Genomic DNA, 15,543 nt, shown 5'->3' on the forward strand with positions numbered 1-15,543 from the left:
AAGTCATCAGATATTAGGAAAATCTGAACATCTCGCTTTTGTAGGCGACCTACCATCTCCCTTATTGGGGTGTGTGTGTGTGTGTGTGTCTCAGGTGGGGCTGTGGTGCTGCTGTAAGAGCCTTTGCACCTGCTTCCTGGAGAGCTAGATCAGTGCTAAGTGCTCAGTGAGAACAGTTCTGAAAGACACTATCCCACCCATGGCTTGTTGTGTCATGTCTGATGCTCAACTCCACAGAATTTGGTCAGCTCCATTTCTTCTTCTTTGACGACTGAGATATTAACATCAAAACATACTTTATCAGCCAGCGCGATTGCAGGGGCTCGAGAGGCTGAGGCAGGAGTATTGTGAATTCAAGGCTAACCTCAGCAATTAGGAAGGCCCCGAGCAACTTAGGAGACCGTATGTAAAGTAAAAAATAAAAGGGATGTGGCTCAGTGGTTAAGCACCCATGTTCAATCCCTGGTACCAAAACAAATCAACATATTGCATCAGATGAACTGAAAGTGGGAGACCATCCTTGGAAGAATTTCCTTGTTTCTCCAGTGCAGGATTCCTGGAAGACAATGCTCTTTTCTTCCTGGTCCTTTCCTGAGTGAAACTGCAGCATAAAGTTCTGATTACAAATTAAGAAAGATTTAATTTGTAATCAAATTTAAACCGCACCGCTGCTGGTTTCTGAGAACGGCCAGAGCCCCTTGCTCCTATGGGTGCAACTCTCGGGCTGCAATGGCCGGCTCAAGCGATTAGGCGCGGAGTTCCAAAGCAGGTGACTTGGGCAGGCAAACAGGGTCCTTATCAAAGTTCATAGATCTGCTGATTCGTGAGACAGCTAACACCAGCTTTGCACATGCTTCCCACACTGCAAGCAGCAGACCTCAGCTTGGCAGAGCCAGGCTGGCATAAGGCCCTGGCTCGAGGAGGGGCTCACCGAACCCACATTGCAATCTCAAAGAAAATTAAGATACGCGACAGATCAACTGATGTATGAAAAAAAATCCGTGTGCCCAGGAACAATTAACAGAAGACTTGGGTGTCGGAGATAATGAGAGGTAACAGACAGCACTAACTAACCTATCAAATACCATCTACAGGCGAAGCATCAGGACCTCCAACTCACTCAGGCAGAAGGCGGGCTATTTCCGGGAGAGGACCGGCGGTCCAGGACTGCGCCCGCTGAGGCCACTTCCGGCTGAGGGGCCGAGAGGTCGCCGGCTAGGGCCAGTAGAGGGCGGCGCTTCCCTCGCCGCTGCGTTAAGGTCAGGCCAGCCCAACCCCGCCCAGTGGCCGAAGGCTGCGGACCGCGAATCCCGAGCGTCCCCTAGTGACTCAATCGCGGGATAAGGTTGTCCGGGACCCCGCCCCCGCCCCCGCCCCCGCCCCGCCGCGGCCCTGGGCAACTTGCCATCATTCCGGGTGGCTACCGATAGCGTAGAGGGTTCCCGGGGAGGGGCGAGTCGCGTAAAACGGACAGAGCAGGGCTGCGGCTGTGGCTGCGACAGGGCGGTGGGGAGCCGCACCAAGAGCTGAACCGCGTGTCCCCGATGACCAGGCGAGCGGCAAGCCCGCTGGACTCTCCGCCCGCTCTGCGACCTTCTTTGCAAAGCTAAAGTAACGCCTTCCCACGGCCTGACATCCTGCCCTCCCCACTCCCCTCGCGCGGGAATACCAGACCGCCCCCGGGAGAGGGCGGAGGGCAAGCGGTGCGGCTCCTTCTGAGTGCTGCTGTGGGTGGCTCTGAAAAGAGCCTTTGGATGCGATGGAACCCGGAGCCTAGCCAGCGCGTACTTAAGCCCGCTCCCCGCGGATGCGGCGGGCCAGCTGGATGTCCTTGGGCATGATGGTCACGCGCTTGGCGTGGATGGCACAAAGGTTGGTGTCCTCGAACAAGCCCACCAGGTAGGCCTCGCTCGCCTCCTGCAGCGCCATTACCGCCGAGCTTTGGAAACGCAGGTCTGTCTTGAAGTCCTGCGCGATCTCGCGCACCAACCGCTGGAACGGCAGCTTGCGGATCAGCAGCTCGGTGGACTTCTGGTAGCGCCGGATCTCGCGCAGGGCCACGGTGCCCGGCCGGTAGCGGTGCGGCTTCTTGACGCCGCCGGTGGCCGGTGCGCTCTTGCGGGCCGCCTTGGTGGCCAACTGTTTCCGCGGGGCCTTGCCACCGGTCGATTTGCGGGCAGTCTGCTTCGTCCGGGCCATAGCGAAGAGGCACAAATTCTCCGGCGCAGCGGCAGGGACAGTAACCTGGTGCCCGCCCGGCTCAGCAGTCTTTATAGGCACAGTCTTTTCCCGATTGGGCGGAAGAAAATTGAAAAGTCCCGCGCTGGCTGTCCGTTGGCTGTGACGTCATCAGCACCAGCTTCACTGATTGGCTCGGGCAGAATCCTGCCTACCACGCACCCCCCACCCCCCTCCACCCTCCTCCACGGCCTCACTTTCTCCCTTCCACTTGGCCCGCGGTTTTCCTACCTTGTTTTCTTTCTATCGTTCTCTCTGGGTGACATTCATCTTCGGTCTCTGCTCGGTCAGATGGCTCCTGCACTCTTTGGTCGTTCATTCCCTTGGGACAGGTTACCCGCAACGTCCTCTTCCTTAGGCTATGTGGCTGCCGAGTGGAGCCTCAACTTTTATTTGACCCCCGCCCCCCCGAACGCCTTGTCCCGCCTCCACCCCGCTCCCGGGTGGCTTCGTGGAGGATCACTCGTCCCCGAGTTCGCGCTTCTCGGGTGGGAGAGTTGTCTGTCTGCCCCAGGGGTGCAGGATTCCGCCTCTGGAAGCCTAGGCGGGTACCCGTAGCTCTGTCGCTACTTAAAAAACAAGCAACAACAAACGAAGCCAGCTCAGTGAGGCCAAGACGACCCAGGCCCGCCACGCTTCCCTACAGCAGACAGGGCCTGGGCTAGCGACTACGTCCCCCTAGGAACTACTGGTCCTCCTTCAGGGGTCCCGCAAAAGCCTGCGAGAATGTGTGTGTGGCGTGGGGGGCGGTGTCACTGGGAACTGACGCTCGGCAGAGGGCCGTGGCGTTAGCGTTATCGATCGAGTTGCCCGTAGCGCGCGGTGTTTGGTGCCTGCCGTGCTAGGTTCCAAGACTCGGCCCACCGGGCAAGGGCGGGTAGAGATGATACGCTCCAGCCTCGAGGAGCGGAACGGTTGGGGAGTAGTGTGCACATGCCTCTTTTCCGCGCCCACCTCCCGTCCTCTCCGGACTCACCGCTTACTACGCTACCGGGGTGGGGGTGCGGGATCGGTTACTGTAACAACTCTTTTTACTTGAAAGTGTGGGTGGCTCTGAAAAGAGCCTTTGATTTCACAGGCACCCCCTTCGGGGCGCCAGGGCTGGGGTGGGCGGCTACCGGGCGCCGGCCTCACTTCACTTTCCCTTTGCCTTGTGGTGACTCTCCGTCTTCTTCGGGAGCAACACGGCCTGGATATTGGGCAGGACGCCGCCCTGGGCGATGGTGACTTTGCCCAACAGCTTGTTCAGCTCCTCGTCGTTGCGGATGGCCAGCTGGAGGTGACGGGGGATGATGCGAGTCTTCTTGTTGTCGCGGGCCGCGTTGCCAGCCAGCTCCAGTATTTCCGCGGTGAGGTACTCCAGCACCGCCGCCATGTAGACTGGCGCGCCGGCCCCCACCCGCTCGGCGTAGTTGCCCTTGCGCAGCAGACGGTGCACCCGCCCCACCGGGAACTGGAGACCAGCGCGGGAGGAGCGCGACTTGGCCTTAGCGCGGGCCTTGCCTCCCTGTTTGCCACGACCGGACATGACAGCGACAGTCAGCGCGACCAGCTCCCGCCTGACCACCCGGAAAGTCTCCGCAACCGGCGCCGCTTCTCCCTTTTATAGGCAGAACGGCGATTGTCCACCGAGCGCTCTCATTGGCCAAAGCATAGTTTTGTCCCGATGACCAATAGCATAGCTCAGTCAGAATCCACTCATTTACATAATCTCGTCCCCCTCGCACTGCCGCCGCTGTGAGCCGGCGAATCACAGCGTGGCGCGATCGCGACCTTAATTTGCGTACAGCCTCTATAAGTACGAGGTCGTTTCCGGTGCGCCCCTGCGCTTCTGTGGTGCTTTTGCCTTCCAGGTCCTCTGGCTGCTTGCGCTTCTTGCTTCTCGCCATGCCCGAGCCGGCCAAGTCTGCTCCGGCTCCCAAGAAAGGCTCTAAGAAAGCCGTCACCAAGGCCCAGAAGAAGGATGGCAAGAAGCGGAAGCGCAGCCGCAAGGAGAGCTACTCCATCTACGTGTACAAGGTGCTGAAGCAGGTCCACCCCGACACCGGCATCTCCTCCAAGGCCATGGGCATCATGAACTCCTTCGTCAACGACATCTTTGAGCGCATCGCCGGCGAAGCGTCTCGCCTGGCGCATTACAACAAGCGCTCCACCATCACTTCTCGGGAGATCCAGACGGCAGTGCGCCTGCTGCTGCCCGGCGAGCTGGCCAAACACGCAGTGTCCGAGGGTACCAAGGCCGTCACCAAGTACACCAGTTCCAAGTGAGTCCCCTCTTGGGACGCGCTTGCTTCTAAAGGCTCTTTTCAGAGCCACCCCACCTTCTCAGTGAAAGAAGCTGTTATTTGGCTGATTTCTCAGATTTTTATAACAGCTCTTACCCAGACTATCATTCCAGTTCCCTTGTCATTACCTATTTCTGCCTCAGAAAGAAGGACCTAGTGGGACCAAAGTTTTAGTTTTTACACATGGTTTACACACAGATGAGCCTCTTCCAAAGTGAAATAGTTTTTGATGCTTACTGATCAGACCAATTTTAGTATACTTAAGGAATAGAAGCGGGAGTGTTAAGCAGTGCTTTTAAGTTGCTGAGACGGGATTTGAATTTGTGATTATCCTGCCTCAGCCTCCCAAGCCCCTGGTATTAGAGGTGTGTGCCCTCGGTACCTTGGTTGTGATTGGAGCTAATTGTAAACATCCCCCTTGTCTAAGTTTGGTATTTTAGGTAAATAGAATCAATAGGAATTTATTGCTCATAAGCAAGACGTAAAACACAGAATAACACAAGGTTTCTGTTAAGGATAGTGGACATTTTTCTAAGATGTTGATATATACACAATTCCCCATAGTAATGGTTTGGCATTTTACAATCATCGAATAAGGGTAAAAAAGGAAGAGGAAGGATTTCAGGAACCCGGAGCCTGATGATAGTCATCTCCATAACACTTCCATAGTTAAAACTAAATCTTAAAAACACTTGTGCCTTTCTGAAATCATTCTCTTCATTACCAAAAATAGGAGTGGCACTAAAAATTAGATGTTAAAAAAAGGGAGACCCACTTGCCTGCACGTGGTGGAGCATGCATGTAATTTCAGTGAGTTTGCAGATTGAGGAAAGCAAAGGATTTGCAAATTTGAGACCAGCCTCAACAATTTAGCAGGAACATGGCTCAAACTTTTTAAAAAAGAACTGGGAATGGGAATGTAGCCCACTGGTAGAGCATCTTGGGTTTAATCTCCAGTGGGGGGTGTGGTGGAGGGGGTGGGGAGAAGATGCCCTTTTCATATCTGAGACTGGCTATCTTGTTTCCTAAAACATTTCAAAGGCTCTTGATCCCTGAATCTTTTGAAATGCACAATATACATTATATATTCTTTAAACCCCACATAGTTCCATTGAACTCAAGTCACTTGTGGCAAGAAAGATGAACAACCTAAAGGAGCATATGAGGTGATTCATATGTTTGATAACTAATATATTTGGTTATATAGTTGCCAAAGTCCTTGGTAAGAAGTTAACACTTCTCAGTCACCACACTAGATCCTTTCCCCAGAAATGTTTCTTACACTAAATACAAAATTAACTTCATTTAATATCTTAATTCAGAGTACCAAATATAGCATGTTTTTTAATTTTAAAATACATTTTAAAAAGCAGCCACATAAGAACAGAAGATGAAGTTCTAAAATAAAGGCATAAAACTTCCTAGATAAATCTGTTAGCATAATGCAGCAGTGGCCTAGATTCATCCTCTTGCTTTTGCTCATTTTTTTTTTATCTACATAAAATCTCAAATGTTATCTATCTTCAGGCATGATACACTTCCTCTCTGCCCCACTTAACTAAAAACAGATAACTTATTTCCTAGTTATTGTGCAAAATCCACCTACCTTTATTGAAACAAAACAAAACAAACAAACAAAAATCCCAACTCTTAGTCCCCAGGAAATACTTCCTGCTTTTGCTGGTGTCTTTTTCCCCCCCAAAGCTAGAGACTGAACCCACAACCTCCAGTATGCTGCACATACTGTACCACTGAACTATACCCCCAGTCCTTGATTGTGCCTTATGTGGCTATCCTGAGTGATGAGACAGATTGCTGAAACCTGAAATTTTTGGTGAAAGCATGGACATGGAAGTGAGGAGGAAAGGCAATAGGATAGTCTGAGCTCTCAGAGTAGGAAATATATTCATTTTAAGAGGAACTCACACGATTTGGGGTTAAAAATCTAATATATTAAAGAGTGGTCAACTTTTAGTTCTGGGGACACAGAATATGGGTAAGATAACAAAAAAGAGTTAATCTTGAAAGGTAGAGAGGGACTTAATGTAATTATATTACCCATCTAAACACTATAGTTTCCTGTTCTCACCAAAATTCATAGAGTTGTAAAAGCAGAACTAGCATTTGGTTCACACTCTGTTAAGAATATTTGTGCACATTATTTTCCACAAGGGAGAAGAGAAAAAAAAAAAAAAAAAACTCTTTGCACATTGACATAAAACAGGAATACAGCAGCAAGCAGAGTAGAAAAATATTACTCTCCATAGAACTACATTCTAGTTGATGGACAAATGAAAATAAGCAAAGAAATATATAATAATCAAGGGGTGATACGTACTATGACATAAAAGAGAATTTGAAGTGTAATGGATGTTATGGACCTGGGACCTTCTGTGAAACTGAGGAAGTGTGATTCGTGGGATCAAGTCAGAAAGATTACAGACATGTCACTCAAAGTAACAGGAATGAGTTTGTTGAAGAGATAGGAAAAGGGAAAGGAGACAATCTCAAGGGAGAGAATGGAGCGTCTCAGAGAGGAGAGGGACAACATGCCTCTCTTGCACTCCTGTTTTATTGGGAATCCCAGAGAATATTCCAGAGAGTTCCACCCAAGTCCACTTCTTGACTTTTGACTGACAGCAGGGTGACATCAGACTTTCAAGAATCCACTGCCATGGCAATTCTAGGTCACCTTGGCCCATGGCTGACTGGTTCTAATTGGATGCTGACCCATACATTCTTACAGATTTTATGGTTAGGAGGAACTATCCATATCTCCCAGAGTTTCAGAATCTGGTCACAAAAGTCTCCCCTTCAGGGTAACTTTGATTCCTATTAACAACATTATTTAGGGCCTGCATTTCTCCTACAGTGAACAGGTAGTTTGCTGATGAATGTGACATATCCTATTCACTTAGGCCAGGCAGGGTTGCAGGTAAACTGCTTCTTAGAAAAGCATGTGGGGATCAGCACAGTGGGCCCATTTTATGGAATTATTCTCTTAACCTTGTGTTCCCACTATCCTCATCTGTCTGTTCCCTAACATGGGACTGGCAAGTCTGATCAGTTAGTATCACAGAAGAGACCCAAAAGTAAAGTAAGGGAGTGGACTATAGAATATTTTGGGAAAAAGTTTTCTAAGAACAGCAAACAGCAAGTACAAAGACCATAAGAAAGGCATAAGTTTGGATTCAAAAACAAGCAAGGTAAGCAACATGGCTGAAGCACAGTGAGCAAAAATTGTGGGAAATGACATCAGAGAGGTAGTTGAGGGCCAGATTATTACAGGCCATTGACAAGTCTCATAGGCCACTGTAAATTTTTTGTCTTTTATTTTCAATGAGATGGACTGCTTTTGGACTGGAATCATGACATGAGTTATGTTTCTAAAACTGTCTGGATGCTCTTTTTAAAAACAGACCACAGAAAGCAAACATAGAGGCATGGAGAACTTAACAGTAATATTTCAAAAGAAAGAAGTACTCATGATATACTTCGTTTATTTTATATTGATACATGATAATTATATACAACAATGGGAATCATGCCATATTTTTACATGCACGTAACATAATTTGATCAATTTCATTCCCCTCTGTACCTTTCCTTTCCTTCCCTTCCTTACTCCCTCCGGTCTTCTTACTCTACTGTACTAATGCCCTTCTATTTGAATTATTATTTAATTAGTGCATTATATGTAAAAGTTGTATTCATTATGATATATTTGTACATGGACATAGCATAATTTGGTAGATTTTGTTCCCTAGTACTTTCCCTTATCCTTGCCTTCTCCCGCCTTCTTGATCTACTCTATTGGTCTCCCTTTGTTTTAGTTAGCTTCTTATTGCTGTGAAAAGACCTGACAAGAAAAACGTGGTGGTGGGAGTTTATTTTGGTTTACTGTTTCAGAGATTCAATCCATGGTCAGCTGACTCTATAGACCTGGGCCACATGGTAAGGCACATAATCACGGCAGAAGGGTGTGGCTGAGGAAAGCAGCCAAGGACATGGCAATGATGAAACAGAGCTCCATTCACCAGGGACAAAATATAAACTCTGAAAGCATTCCCCTAGTGATCTACTTCCTCCAGTTATACCCTACCTGCCTATAGTTACCTGCCCAGTTAATCTGTATCAGTGGATTAAGCCACTGATTAGTTCTCACAATCATTTCACCTCTGAAAATTCTTGCATTTTCTCACATGAGATTTTGGGGGACACTTCATATCTAAGCCATTTTCAGTTTCAGTTTTATTTTCATGAGATCCCTTATTTTTTCTTCTCTCTCTGTAGCTTCCACATGTGAGAGAATACATTTGACCTTGACTTTCTCAGTGGCTTATTTCACTTTAGCATGATGTTCTCCATTTACCAGCAATGACAAAATTTCATTCTTTCAAGACATATTTTAAATTAAATTGATTAACTGAGTATAGGTTATGACAAAAAGCAAGGAATCAAGGATTTATTGCAGGTTTTGGGACCAAGTGTTTGGAAAGAGTTTCTGTTTACTTGATATGAATACAGAACAGGTTTGGAGAGAAAAAACCAAGAGTACTATTTTGAAATAAATTTTTAGACTCCTGCTAGGACTCCAAGTGGAAATATCAAATATCTTATGGGTATATACACACACAAACCCTGAACCATTTGAAAATAACCTGCAAATTGCTGGCACTTCTAAATACTGTGGCATGTCTTTCTTAAAAGAGACATTCTCGTACATTATCATCTATACCCTACATTATCATCCACATTATCATCATTACACCCAACAAATTTAGTATTGATTCAATAATATTAACCAATATACAATTCATATGTGAATTTCTTCACTTGTTTATTTTTCAATGCTGGGGATCAAACCCAGGGCCTCATACAATTCAAGCGAGCCCTCTACCACTAAGTTATAACCGCAGCATATTTTTTTCTTTTCTTCTTTTGCAGTATTAGGGATTGAATTCAAGGCCTCATGCATGGTAGGCAAATGCTCTGCCACTGAGCTACATCCCCACATAGCCTTTCCAATTGGGAAGGAGAGAGACAAAAGAAAAATGAAATAAAACCTATATAGCTGTTATATTAGTTTCCTGAGATGACTGTAACAAGTTACTGCAAAGTTGGCGGCTTCAAACAATACACATTCATTTTTCTTACAGTTCTAGAAGTCACTAGGTAGAAATCAAGGCTGTGCGCCCTCCAGAGACTATACATAAAGGAGACCCTATTCCATGCCTTTTGCATCTTATAGAGGGGTATTTCTTGGCTGTGCTATCTTCAAATTCAGGATCATAGCATCTTCAGATCTCTCTCAGCTTCCAACACTTCCTTCCTCCCTTGACCTTCCTGTCCCTTATAAGGAATCTGGTGATTACATTTGGGGCCTACTCAGAGAATCCAGAATAATCTCTCAGTCTTAGAGTCATATCTACAAAATTCCTTTGGTCCTGTAAGGTAATATTCATAGGTTCTAAGGATTAGGGTATGGACATATTTGAGGGCCATACTGATCCTTACCATAGCTTCAACTACTATTATGGGTTGAACTGTGTCCCCGCAAAAGATACGCTGAGTCTAACCCACAGTGTTTTAGAATGTTGCCTTATTTGTAAATAGGGTCTTGGCAGATGTAATCAAGTTATAATGAGGTTATTGGGGTGAGACCCAATCCATTTTGACTGGTATCCTTATCAGAAGATATTGAGACACACAAGAAGAAGGCTGAGGTAGAGATTGGAGTTATGCTGCCACAAATCAAGGAAAACCTGGGACTATCAGACACTGAAAGACAAGAAAAGATCCTCTCCTAATGACTTTGAAAGGAGCAGGGTCCTGCCAACAGCTTGATTTTGGACTTCTAGCCTCCAGAACTATGAAAGAACAAATTTCTGTCACTTTAGGCCATCTAGTTTGTAGTACTTCGTTATGGCAGACATAGGCATTTATTATAAGTGCTATTATTTTTTGTAGAATTTAAAATTTTTAAATTTCAGATTTATTTTTAAAATAAATTCCATGATTATAATATTAATCTTTGGTCAAATAGTGATTCTGAACACTTGGATGCTTGATCCAAATGTTTACTTATAGTATGTGTTTTTCCTTATCTCCCCTATTTGATATCTATGAGACCTGTCAACATAAATGTCCTAGCATCATTTTAAAAAATATTCTGGGAAATTGTTATTATTCCTAAAATATTTCAAGATTAAAACTAAGTAAGAGATTATCAAACAAGCTGGCTTAATTGGAAGTCTGAAGTTATAGCAGGGCTCTAGGGTTGGCTGAGCTCTCTGAGTGACTCAGTTCTCTGATTCCCCACATTGGGCCCTCCAATGCATATTGTCTGTAATCATTCTTGCCTTCAAACCCTTATATTCTGCTGCCTCTTGAAAGCAAAACTTCTTCCCAAAAGATAGCAGCATTCTTCAGTTTCCTAGAGTTATTCACCTGTTAGTTAATTTCTAAATGTTAAATACTAGTTAGATGGGTGAATAATTGCAATGGGAAAGGGGACTGGACATTTAAATCAATTAGGCCAATTCAAACAACTGTGGGTAAAATCTGCTTTCTGGGAAACACACGACAGTATTATCACAGAAACAATTAGAAAACTAAATGCTGCACGAAAGTGAATAACTGTTATGGTTTGGATATTAGGTATTCCCCCCAAAGATCCTGTTAATGCAGAGGTAAAACAATAGGATTATGAGAGAGCTATAACCTAATCAGTCCATCCTAGTTTGAATGGACTGACTGGGTGGCAACTCTATACAGGTGGGACATCGCTGGGAGGAGATGGGTCACTGAGGTCCTGCCCTGGAAGGGTGCATCTTTCCAATGGTTCCTGCCCCCTATGTGCTCTTTCTCTGTGCTTCCTGATCCTACCATGAGTTGAGCAATTTTTTTCTGCGGGGCCCTTCCCCCCATGATCTGCTGCCTCACCTTAGGCCCACAGCAATGGAGTTGGCCACTGCCCCAAATAAACTTTTCCTCCTCTAAGTTGTTCTTATTGGGTGTTTTGGTCACAGTGACTGTTTTAGCTAATTAAAACAAATAACATACCTTATAGGCCTATCATCTCCTGAATTATAGTACATGACAAACAGATAAGAAGAAATAAGATCTAGAAGAATGCTTGAAAGTGATACTCATTCCTTCCACTGTGTTCAGAGGCAATTACTTTATTTTTGCTGAGTCCTAGATGCACCTCTCAGTGTCCCAAATGTGCAACTCCTGAATAACAAGCAGCTTCTCAAATCTAAATCAGAATTCTGGATTTCCCTTCTGTGCTCCAACCCATACCTCCTCCCAGTATTCCATCCTAATAGCACCATTACTTAGCCAGTTTTTCAAGCCCAAATCCAAGGAATTTCACTCTTTATCTATTCCCCCAAGCAAAACCTATTTTACCTATAAAATAAAATCTTAAAAAAATTTTTTTCAGTTGTTGATGACATAATTTTTTAGTTTTTTTTTAGTTATGTATATGTGGTGCTGAGAACTGAACCCAGTGCTTCACACACACCAGGCAAGAGCTCTACCACTGATCTACAACCCCAGTCTCTAAAATAAAGTCTTACTTCCAATATTTCTCTTTCCATTATTACCACTGTACTCCTAGTCAACACTCTAGTCTGCTTAGTGGTTCTCAGTTTGACATGAATCAGGATCATTAAGAGAGTTTGTTATTAAAAAAACACTAAGGTCAGCTGAATATGGTGGTACATGCCTATAATCCCAGCAACGCAGGAGGTTAAGGCAGGATGATCACAAGTTCAAGTCCAGCCTCAGTAATTTGGTGAGATCCTAAGCAACTTAGTGAGAACCTGGCTCAAAAATTAAAAGTACAAAGGGATGGGTACATGGCTCAGTGGTTAAGCACTCCCTGGGTTTAATTCCTTGTACCCATCCCCCCGCCCCCCCCCCCCCCAAAAAAAAACCTATTGAGACCAGAGAATGTTCACTTTTAATAATGCTGATGCCGTTCGTCAGGAAACCAGACTTCTCTAGTCCCAAACACATCAACAAGTTCCTAACTTGCTTCCTTCTTCTACTATGATCAACCAATAATCTCCAAAGTAACCAGCTTTTTTTTTTTTTTTTTTTTTTTTTTTTTTTTTTTTTTAAAGGCTAAATTCTATTATTTCATTCCAGGCCTAAAATAGTTCAAGGGTTCTCAAAGGACTAGAATAAACTGTCAAACCAACCAACTTCCTTTGCACAATATTTGACCTTTCTCTTCAAGTGTTCCAAACTCTCAATTGTGAAATCTAGCATATTTTGTTGCCATTACATAGAATTAACCTTTCGCTCCAAAAACTTTTCAAAGTGGTAGTTGGGGAAAACACTATCATCATAGATGTAACTGTATGAGATAGGTTTTACAGGATATCAAGAGAGAAAGATGTCACTAACATTTCCAGTTACTTCCTAGTTGTCAAAATCAAGCTTTCATCTTCCTCACTAGGGAACCTCCTCCTAAATGGAGTTAAGTATGTGCTTGTCAACAAAACACATACTCAAAGAATCTTACTATACATAGAAATTGAAATTACTTTTGTGGTACACACCTCAGCAGCCTTGCGTAGGCAGGCTTGTCAAGAGCATTTCACTAGGTTGGCACAATTTAAGACACAAGGTCAAGGAAAGAAGTTTCAAGAACATATTCCACAATAACTTTCCACACTGATTGAAAAAACCCACACTGAAATTCCTCCACAACTAACCAACTATTTCACGGAGGGATAACGGTAAAATTTCTTTTGCCACAAGGCAAAAAACGATATTTAGGGCAGCTTCTTTCACTGAGAAGGTGGGGTGGCTCTGAAAAGAGCCTTTAGAAGCAAGCGCGTCCCAAGAGGGGACTCACTTGGAACTGGTGTACTTGGTGACGGCCTTGGTACCCTCGGACACTGCGTGTTTGGCCAGCTCGCCGGGCAGCAGCAGGCGCACTGCCGTCTGGATCTCCCGAGAAGTGATGGTGGAGCGCTTGTTGTAATGCGCCAGGCGAGACGCTTCGCCGGCGATGCGCTCAAAGATGTCGTTGACGAAGGAGTTCATGATGCCCATGGCCTTGGAGGAGATGCCGGTGTCGGGGTGGACCTGCTTCAGCACCTTGTACACGTAGATGGAGTAGCTCTCCTTGCGGCTGCGCTTCCGCTTCTTGCCATCCTTCTTCTGGGCCTTGGTGACGGCTTTCTTAGAGCCTTTCTTGGGAGCCGGAGCAGACTTGGCCGGCTCGGGCATGGCGAGAAGCAAGAAGCGCAAGCAGCCAGAGGACCTGGAAGGCAAAAGCACCACAGAAGCGCAGGGGCGCACCGGAAACGACCTCGTACTTATAGAGGCTGTACGCAAATTAAGGTCGCGATCGCGCCACGCTGTGATTCGCCGGCTCACAGCGGCGGCAGTGCGAGGGGGACGAGATTATGTAAATGAGTGGATTCTGACTGAGCTATGCTATTGGTCATCGGGACAAAACTATGCTTTGGCCAATGAGAGCGCTCGGTGGACAATCGCCGTTCTGCCTATAAAAGGGAGAAGCGGCGCCGGTTGCGGAGACTTTCCGGGTGGTCAGGCGGGAGCTGGTCGCGCTGACTGTCGCTGTCATGTCCGGTCGTGGCAAACAGGGAGGCAAGGCCCGCGCTAAGGCCAAGTCGCGCTCCTCCCGCGCTGGTCTCCAGTTCCCGGTGGGGCGGGTGCACCGTCTGCTGCGCAAGGGCAACTACGCCGAGCGGGTGGGGGCCGGCGCGCCAGTCTACATGGCGGCGGTGCTGGAGTACCTCACCGCGGAAATACTGGAGCTGGCTGGCAACGCGGCCCGCGACAACAAGAAGACTCGCATCATCCCCCGTCACCTCCAGCTGGCCATCCGCAACGACGAGGAGCTGAACAAGCTGTTGGGCAAAGTCACCATCGCCCAGGGCGGCGTCCTGCCCAATATCCAGGCCGTGTTGCTCCCGAAGAAGACGGAGAGTCACCACAAGGCAAAGGGAAAGTGAAGTGAGGCCGGCGCCCGGTAGCCGCCCACCCCAGCCCTGGCGCCCCGAAGGGGGTGCCTGTGAAATCAAAGGCTCTTTTCAGAGCCACCCACACTTTCAAGTAAAAAGAGTTGTTACAGTAACCGATCCCGCACCCCCACCCCGGTAGCGTAGTAAGCGGTGAGTCCGGAGAGGACGGGAGGTGGGCGCGGAAAAGAGGCATGTGCACACTACTCCCCAACCGTTCCGCTCCTCGAGGCTGGAGCGTATCATCTCTACCCGCCCTTGCCCGGTGGGCCGAGTCTTGGAACCTAGCACGGCAGGCACCAAACACCGCGCGCTACGGGCAACTCGATCGATAACGCTAACGCCACGGCCCTCTGCCGAGCGTCAGTTCCCAGTGACACCGCCCCCCACGCCACACACACATTCTCGCAGGCTTTTGCGGGACCCCTGAAGGAGGACCAGTAGTTCCTAGGGGGACGTAGTCGCTAGCCCAGGCCCTGTCTGCTGTAGGGAAGCGTGGCGGGCCTGGGTCGTCTTGGCCTCACTGAGCTGGCTTCGTTTGTTGTTGCTTGTTTTTTAAGTAGCGACAGAGCTACGGGTACCCGCCTAGGCTTCCAGAGGCGGAATCCTGCACCCCTGGGGCAGACAGACAACTCTCCCACCCGAGAAGCGCGAACTCGGGGACGAGTGATCCTCCACGAAGCCACCCGGGAGCGGGGTGGAGGCGGGACAAGGCGTTCGGGGGGGCGGGGGTCAAATAAAAGTTGAGGCTCCACTCGGCAGCCACATAGCCTAAGGAAGAGGACGTTGCGGGTAACCTGTCCCAAGGGAATGAACGACCAAAGAGTGCAGGAGCCATCTGACCGAGCAGAGACCGAAGATGAATGTCACCCAGAGAGAACGATAGAAAGAAAACAAGGTAGGAAAACCGCGGGCCAAGTGGAAGGGAGAAAGTGAGGCCGTGGAGGAGGGTGGAGGGGGGTGGGGGGTGCGTGGTAGGCAGGATTCTGCCCGAGCCAATCAGTGAAGCTGGT

At 47.5% G+C, this 15,543-nt stretch overlaps 5 protein-coding genes across 5 annotated transcripts; 2 read left to right on the top strand and 3 right to left on the bottom strand.

The window, feature by feature from the left end:
• Positions 1-1,400: 1,400 nt before the first annotated feature.
• Positions 1,401-2,334, bottom strand: LOC124979254 (histone H3). Its single transcript, XM_047543777.1, has one exon. The coding sequence runs from the start codon at positions 2,197-2,199 to the stop codon at positions 1,789-1,791; it is 411 nt and encodes a 136-aa protein (XP_047399733.1). The 5' UTR covers positions 2,200-2,334; the 3' UTR covers positions 1,401-1,788.
• Positions 2,335-2,581: 247 nt separating this feature from the next.
• LOC124979213 (histone H2A type 2-A) lies at positions 2,582-3,850 on the bottom strand. Its single transcript, XM_047543681.1, has one exon. The coding sequence runs from the start codon at positions 3,764-3,766 to the stop codon at positions 3,374-3,376; it is 393 nt and encodes a 130-aa protein (XP_047399637.1). The 5' UTR covers positions 3,767-3,850; the 3' UTR covers positions 2,582-3,373.
• Positions 3,851-4,081: 231 nt separating this feature from the next.
• Positions 4,082-4,571, top strand: LOC124979226 (histone H2B type 2-E). The gene has a single exon (XM_047543725.1). It carries the CDS (start codon positions 4,126-4,128, stop codon positions 4,504-4,506), a length of 381 nt encoding a protein of 126 aa, XP_047399681.1. The 5' UTR covers positions 4,082-4,125; the 3' UTR covers positions 4,507-4,571.
• Positions 4,572-12,480: 7,909 nt separating this feature from the next.
• On the bottom strand, positions 12,481-13,816 carry LOC124979222 (histone H2B type 2-E). Its single transcript, XM_047543694.1, has one exon. It carries the CDS (start codon positions 13,770-13,772, stop codon positions 13,392-13,394), a length of 381 nt encoding a protein of 126 aa, XP_047399650.1. The 5' UTR covers positions 13,773-13,816; the 3' UTR covers positions 12,481-13,391.
• Positions 13,817-14,046: 230 nt separating this feature from the next.
• Positions 14,047-15,316, top strand: LOC124979208 (histone H2A type 2-A). The gene has a single exon (XM_047543668.1). The coding sequence runs from the start codon at positions 14,132-14,134 to the stop codon at positions 14,522-14,524; it is 393 nt and encodes a 130-aa protein (XP_047399624.1). The 5' UTR covers positions 14,047-14,131; the 3' UTR covers positions 14,525-15,316.
• The last annotated feature ends 227 nt before the right edge of the window (positions 15,317-15,543 follow it).

Source organism: Sciurus carolinensis, chromosome 1 (assembly GCF_902686445.1).
Source record: "Sciurus carolinensis chromosome 1, mSciCar1.2, whole genome shotgun sequence".
In the NCBI taxonomy this organism is placed as follows: Eukaryota; Metazoa; Chordata; class Mammalia; order Rodentia; family Sciuridae; genus Sciurus; species Sciurus carolinensis.

Excerpts from the sequence above, each read along its gene's own strand:
- LOC124979226 (XM_047543725.1), top strand. The coding sequence starts at position 4,126 with ATGCCCGAGCCGGCCAAGTCTGCTCCGGCTCCCAAGAAAGGCTCTAAG.
- LOC124979213 (XM_047543681.1), bottom strand. The coding sequence starts at position 3,766 with ATGTCCGGTCGTGGCAAACAGGGAGGCAAGGCCCGCGCTAAGGCCAAG.
- LOC124979222 (XM_047543694.1), bottom strand. The coding sequence starts at position 13,772 with ATGCCCGAGCCGGCCAAGTCTGCTCCGGCTCCCAAGAAAGGCTCTAAG.
- LOC124979208 (XM_047543668.1), top strand. The coding sequence starts at position 14,132 with ATGTCCGGTCGTGGCAAACAGGGAGGCAAGGCCCGCGCTAAGGCCAAG.
- LOC124979254 (XM_047543777.1), bottom strand. The coding sequence starts at position 2,199 with ATGGCCCGGACGAAGCAGACTGCCCGCAAATCGACCGGTGGCAAGGCC.